The sequence below is a fragment of the Lactuca serriola genome, chromosome 1 (genome assembly GCF_051521515.1).
Source record: "Lactuca serriola cultivar US96UC23 chromosome 1, Lser_US96UC23_V15, whole genome shotgun sequence".
Lineage (NCBI taxonomy): Eukaryota > Viridiplantae > Streptophyta > Magnoliopsida > Asterales > Asteraceae > Lactuca > Lactuca serriola.
In genome coordinates, this window is record NC_136408.1 from 48,899,435 (window position 1) to 48,906,173 (window position 6,739).

A 6,739-nucleotide genomic window follows, 5' to 3' on the forward strand; every position below is an offset into this window, starting at 1 on the left:
GTTTATTTTATATGGGCGAAGGCCCTATTTATAGGCTCAAGAGAGCCGATTACATAATTGGGGGGGGGGGGGGGGGGGGGGGGGGGGGAATGTGGGAGATGACGGGCTACAGATTTAATCGTTGCAATTGAAGGTGATGGTAGTGTTCCACTAGTTTAGTGTTCTTTGGGGTAGAGAGAGAGAGAGAGAGAGAGAGAGAGAGAGATATTTTTTATTTTTTTAATCATACAAATATTTAAATGAATAAATAAATTGAAAATGCAAAAACAAGGGTAAAATCATCATTTCAAAAAGTTTAAAGTAAATCGAACCAAACTCGCAACAAAATGAAAACTTTGGACACCTGATGCTAGTCCAAACTTTTTTGGACCAAAGTGACAATTTTTAGCAAACCACAAGGACCATTTGTACAGTTTAGTCATTATGTTATGTAACAAACAAAAGAATTTTTCATAAAAGTCTCCATATTTTTAGGTTTATTAATGATAAAATATTGCATTTATACTTTATGTTTTTAGAAGGATAGGCCAAAAACAATAGATATTTACATATTAGGACAAGAAACCAACAATTGTTTACACATTTGAGATTTTAGCATGTAATTTTCAGAAAAGATCTTATATTATGACCCATTAATGATAAACTTTTTTATTAAGAAATAATATCAAAGTATTAAAGTATTGATTTACTGTAATCTTATTGTATTTTTCTATCTAACATAATATTTTTTTGATTGAAATGTTATTATATTATCTTTGTTACACAAAAAGTTTTTTTTTTTAATCTTACAATATTCTTCTTTTGTCTTGGTGTACTCTTGAGGGGTTTTTTTTTTTTTTAAGAAACTTCTTTTTTTTTTTTTTTAAATTTTCCAATGGTAATTTTTTTCTTTTGAAAATAAATATTTGTAACTTTCTGATCTATGTTTTAGTCTTACAGTAAGATACAATGGGCGTGTTAGGCAAAACTAGCTGATAGCGGTGAGCTGGTAGCGGTTAGCGAGTAGCTGGTAGCGGGTAACTTTTGATTTTGGAGCATTTAGTTGAAAGCTACTCCATGTAGCTTTTGATTTTAGAACGTTTTGTGTAGGCTAAAAACTAAATACTCCTGTCGCCGAACGAGATTTTTTCTTTTTAACTAGCGTTTTTTTAAAAGCTAGAAGCTAGAAGCTTCCAAATGCTACGTGCCGAACAAGCCCAATGATTCAGAAGATAATATATTATATTATATTAGAATGAAAGAAAACCGTAGTAAAATAGGATTATACGTTCTATTAAAATACATCATGATTTTATTGTTAAGGAGTCCAAAATATAAAGTTTTATGAAATTTACCAACTAAGATCTAAGATTACTATAAAATTTTAAAAGTGTAACCAGTTACAGATTTCTTGTTCGATTTATTGTTGTTTTCTGTAAACAATTTTCAATTTTTTGTAAAATTCTTTAAAAAAAAAGACTTTAACGAGTCATTTTCCAAAAACAAAAAGTTAGTTGCCTAAAATGCTATGTTTTGAGGGGGAAGGGGGTAACGTGGAAAAAGAGCAATAGTAGGACTGTAAAAGGATTTAGTTTCAGCAGAAGTTCCGGCGGAGTATCCATTCATTCGTACCTGCATACTGGAAACAAGGATTAAGAAAAAAGGATTAGGGAAAAGGAAGAGCAGAGTGTCTTACAAAATTGATTCCGATTAGGCGAAATTTGGAAAGAAGTTGAAGAGTTGTAATGAGGAAGTTGAGATGGGTGAAGGACGACGATGGATTCTGGGACTTAGACGTCTCCACTCCGGCCACCCTCAACGGCATAGCCCGACCCGCACCCGGTGACCCAATCCCATCCGTCCTCGGATTGTCCAGAGGAATCCGTCTTTCAAGACCCAAACAGCTCGACTTCTTCCAGCGATTCATGTTCATGCCCTTTATCCCTTCCTACTCCAATGCTAGTCCTCATGCTCATGGAAACGGCTTCTCGCTTCAACGCGTTCTCTCCTTACCTTTCGCCCTTGATCGCTGGTACTGGTTTCTCCTCTTTTCTTAATTTTCTCCTAAATTTACTCAAATTGTTTACTAATTCATAATCATGAATCACAATTGGCATCTTTGTTTAGGTTTGGAACTGTGCTTGGTCAGTTGAATGTACAAAAATTGGCGTCAAGTATCAAGAGAAATGGGTTCAGGCAACCTAATGATGAATCTCCATGGTTCAAAAACATTGCGAGACATCTCAGCGATAAGTCTTTGTACGCCATTGATTTCTGCTCGGAGTTCTTCCCTACACCTGATGATTCTCTTCAATTCAGCTTAGAATCTTATGGCGATGATGACTACAAAACCCCTCGAAAGAAAGCAGTTTTTCATCACAAGGCAAGCATATAATAATCCAGACTTTGTTCCCGATCAGGGCTTTAACATAATCATCACCTATCATTGTATGCTTCTTGCAGTTCCCACATCATAATCTAACTTTAGAAGCAGCTTCTCCTGGACTTTTTGTTGACAAAAATGGTGGTTTCTGGGATATTCCTTTGAACATGGCAATCGATCTTGCATCTGTAGCTTCTGACATTGGCCCAAGTTACCATATATGTGTCAACCATAATGCTGGTTCACCAAAAAGCTTCGGAACCCATAAAAATGATGGAATTCCTCCTGCCTCTATACAGCCCGGTTTATCTGCTACAACTGCTTTTTCTTTAAAAAACAGCATCGACATATGGAGAAGTGAAGCACCAAAGCTGAAAAAAGTTCAACCATATGATGCATTCCTCTCAAACCCTCATATTTCAGCTTCAGGAATCATTGGTAAGAATTTCTCATTCTACCATATCTTGTTTTTAATCTTGTTTCTGATAATAAACAAACATACACATATTACATACATGTAGGTGGTGTGATGAGTGCTTGTTTTGGAGATAACTCAGTAAGAGCAACAACAGGAGATGGTTTTGGTGTTGGTGTGAGGAGGGGCAATTGTGCCATTTTAGCCGATTCATTTGCAACAGTATCACTCTCTGCACAGCTTGGAAGTTTCCAGAAGATGTTCTTTGATCTAACTCGTTTTCAGGCCCTTCTTGATTTCCCATCTGGTTCAACTTTTCTTACAGGCGCCACTCATTTGGCAAAAGATTTATACAATTCCCAAACACCAAATCTCAAAACATTTCAACAAATTTCTCCAGTTACCACCCTTTCATTCCAGCAGCAGGTAATCAAATCTTTCTCACATTTCTTGTTATGTTTATGATTCTAGAATGGTAGTAATTGAATGATGATGATGATGATTTTGAACTTTGTGTAGCTTGTAGGCCCTTTTAGCTTCAGGGTGGATTCAGGGATAAAATGGGGAATGGAAAATGGTGAGAGTTTTGTGGAAGTGAAGGATCCTGTATTTGCAGTTGAATATGCATTACAAGTTCTTGCTTCTGCAAAAGCGGTAGCATGGTATTCACCAAGGCAGCAAGAGTTCATGATTGAGCTTCGTTTTTTTGAGTCATGAATATCATATTCATTAATTCATATATGTTAATTATTGTCCTCAATTGAGTTCTTTAACTTAAGGGCTGTATGGGTATTGTTAAGAAGTATTTATGAGCTGTCATTATGGAAAGTATCATATTGCTGCTAGAATCTAGATGCTATTTCTAAATGCACAATTAAGCCTCAAACAAACATACATAAGCTGCAAAATCCTAAATATCCTCTTAAAAGTGAAAACCTTGTTCAATAATATTGAAGTTTACATTTGCTAATACTATGATGCCTACCAAAACTAGTTGAAGGCCCATCTTCAGGAAGCCCGAGGTGTTCTTCATTATACTTAACTTCCACTAGAAACAGACCATGAGGTGGAGCCACAAGTGCCACCTTTGCAAGTTCCTTCCGATCACATGTTTCCAAGATCTTTGGAACAATGTCTGGCGGCAGTGCTTCTCTCCCAATTTGTATCAATAAAGCAACCTATCAATATAAAATTCAAAAAAAACAACAATCCTTAAACATAAAACTTAAAACCCAAATCATTTTAAGGTTGTTGTATGTACTATGTACCATGTTTCTGACTTGCCTATACAGAAATCCAGACCCTTCAACTTCAACCTGCAAAATGGGTCCCTGAAAACAAGAAAAAAAAAAATTGTATAGTCAAAATGACACCCGATCAAAAAAGTCAAAACACTTTACACCTTTTCGATTATATCCACTCGAGAGATATTCTTGACTGGGTTGACTATGCGATCATTGCGTTGCTTATTTGCGAATGAAGAAAAATCATGTTTCCCTACAAAATACTTGGCTGCTTCCTTCATGACAGATACATTGAGTTTGGAAAGATTATGATAAGCATAGAGACGATGGAATGGGTCCATCACAGTGTCGTTATAAATCTTGTAATGGTAGATCTTTCCGGTGACTGAAAAACGAGCATGGAAGTCGGGGAGTGCAGGGCTGATTTCTCGAATTCGAACATCAGGAGGAAGAAGACCATTCAGTGCTGCGTGCATGTCCTGCAGATCCTTGTAATTGAATGGTGTAACAAACTGTGCCACCTGAAAAAAACTAAAATCACGTTTCAAGCTTTTAATCTAACCTCATCAACGAACGTATGATGGAAGACAGACCTGGCCGAGGGCATGAACTCCGGCGTCGGTTCTACTTGCACCGACTACACACAGATCCTTACGTTCTAGCTTTGTAACTCGAGTTAGGGCTTGTTCCAAAAGGCACTGTAGGGTTGGCGTTGATGGTTGATACTGCCAACCTGAACAAAGCAATTACAACCATAATCAACAATCAAAATTGAAAAGGGAAAAAGATATCGAAGATTGACAGAAAGAGATGCAGAAGATAATAGATATATAGAGTAATTGGGAAATTCAATCAGTTTGGGGCAGAATTAGGGTATAAAGAAACGAAGAATGAAATTGGTTTCACACAGGAGATATCATAACAGTAATCAGGGAATTCGAGAAAGGCGGATGGAAACCTGAGAATCGAGTGCCGTCGTAAGATAAAACCAAACGCCATTTGTAAGTGTTAGCCGGAGGAGTTTGTTGATTATACAGGTCGTCGAGATGAGCAGCGGCCAACGGCAGTCCAACTCCAAGTGCGGCGTAACCCATTATTCTTCCACAGTCCACACCATTCGTATACCAGTCTAACGATGGTTTCCGGTCCACTGACCACCACTTTGAATTTTATCCAACCCATTATTGTTTTATTTGGCCTTGGCGGTACTTTTGCAGAAAAATTATTTATTTTAGCGTTTAAAGTCATATAAGTGTCAATCATGTTTCCATGAGCTCAAAGATAAGCAAATAAGACCGGTGATTGTGGGAAGAAAGAATGGCTAGGTAAGACCTTGGAGCTCGGCAACTTGAAGAACACTGCCCCCTCACCTCGGCATGTCGAGATTTTCGGTGGAACTCAACGACTCTTCACCGAGTCTCTCTTTGACAACAGAAGAAGATGACATGGAAGGGGGGTGGTGGTCTCGACAGTCTCGGCACCACACCCACGAGCATAAGAAGATATTCGTAAGAACGAGAATACCTTAAAAAAATATACAATCAAATCTAACGTCAAGATGTTTTAAGATGACGGGACTCTTAAACTCAAGATACTAAACAATCCTCATATGTGCTAGAATTTATCACTATTTATTTTGGAAACATTTATTCATTTTAAAAATGAAAACTCAAGTTAAACAATCCGTTCAAATATAAGACTAATAGGTATGTACAACATACTATAACATAAAAAAGATGTCATTTTATATCAAATCATTCATGGTGTTAAAACACATCATAAATGGTCATCATGTTATAACACCCATTAATTTGTTTTTTTATTTTATTTTTTTGATTTTTTTAATAATTATAAAAGCAATATAATTTAATAAAATATGCTATTTAAATAAATCATAATTTTTAAATTAAACATATCATATAAAAACATTACAAGAAAAAAAATACGATAAATTTAAAAACATAAAAGATAGAGGACTATTGTTTATGTTTTTAAATTTATCGTATTTTTTTCCTTGTAGGCAAGCACGGGAAATCAAAGTGCTTGCATTGTAAATCAATTCTTTCTTTTGCTAGTAAATCGTGTGCAACGAACTTCGCTTTGATTTCCGCTATATGTTGCCCTTTTTTCAACTTCATTCGCATGTCTTTGAAAGCGCTTCATTGTGTCACGTCCTACCAGTCGTCGTGGATGTGATATCTTTTTGATGCCATCCGAGATTTCATTGGTGTCGGTGTTGAGGTCGATGTGAGTCCGTACGTCGGAAACGTTGACCGAACTCGAATTTCGAGACCTCTTCGATTGAACCTCCGTTGATGTTGGATTTTTAGTCCATTTGGATCTACTCTCAACATCTCCCATGATTTATCAGACTTGAACACATGACCCGTTTTGACGCAATATTGCTTTTTTATGTCATTAAATAAATCAAAGTCGTTGACACCACTTTGCTTTTCCGAATGAAGTTTGTTTTAGGTCTCATTGAATTTGGCGCACCTCCTAATTTAAGTTTGTTTACTACTAAGCATATCCGAATTGCGGCATGTTTTTCTTCAAAAAAGCATAAAATTTTGTGAGCACCACTTCCCAATAAGCAACTTTCCTCATATCATTTCCGTGACATTCATTTTTTGAAGTCCCACACCACGCTACTACTAAAGCATACTCCTCCTCAGGTGTCCACTATTTTGAAATTTGTTCATTTTTCTTAACATCTTT

At 36.4% G+C, this 6,739-nt stretch overlaps 2 protein-coding genes across 2 annotated transcripts; one reads left to right on the forward strand and one right to left on the reverse strand.

The window, feature by feature from the left end:
* The first annotated feature begins 1,569 nt into the window (after positions 1 to 1,569).
* Positions 1,570 to 3,625, forward strand: PDE320 (pigment defective 320). Its single transcript, XM_079025365.1, has 5 exons — positions 1,570 to 2,011; positions 2,107 to 2,362; positions 2,443 to 2,800; positions 2,884 to 3,203; positions 3,297 to 3,625. The coding sequence occupies exons 1-5, from the start codon at positions 1,725 to 1,727 to the stop codon at positions 3,492 to 3,494; spliced, it is 1,419 nt and encodes a 472-aa protein (XP_078881491.1). The 5' UTR covers positions 1,570 to 1,724; the 3' UTR covers positions 3,495 to 3,625.
* Positions 3,626 to 3,651: 26 nt separating this feature from the next.
* Positions 3,652 to 5,223, reverse strand: LOC145087425 (Pseudouridine synthase family protein). Its single transcript, XM_079025375.1, has 5 exons — positions 4,980 to 5,223; positions 4,615 to 4,754; positions 4,180 to 4,542; positions 4,046 to 4,108; positions 3,652 to 3,955 (listed from the first exon to the last, which is right to left on the reverse strand). The coding sequence occupies exons 1-5, from the start codon at positions 5,113 to 5,115 to the stop codon at positions 3,719 to 3,721; spliced, it is 939 nt and encodes a 312-aa protein (XP_078881501.1). The 5' UTR covers positions 5,116 to 5,223; the 3' UTR covers positions 3,652 to 3,718.
* Positions 5,224 to 6,739: the final 1,516 nt, after the last annotated feature.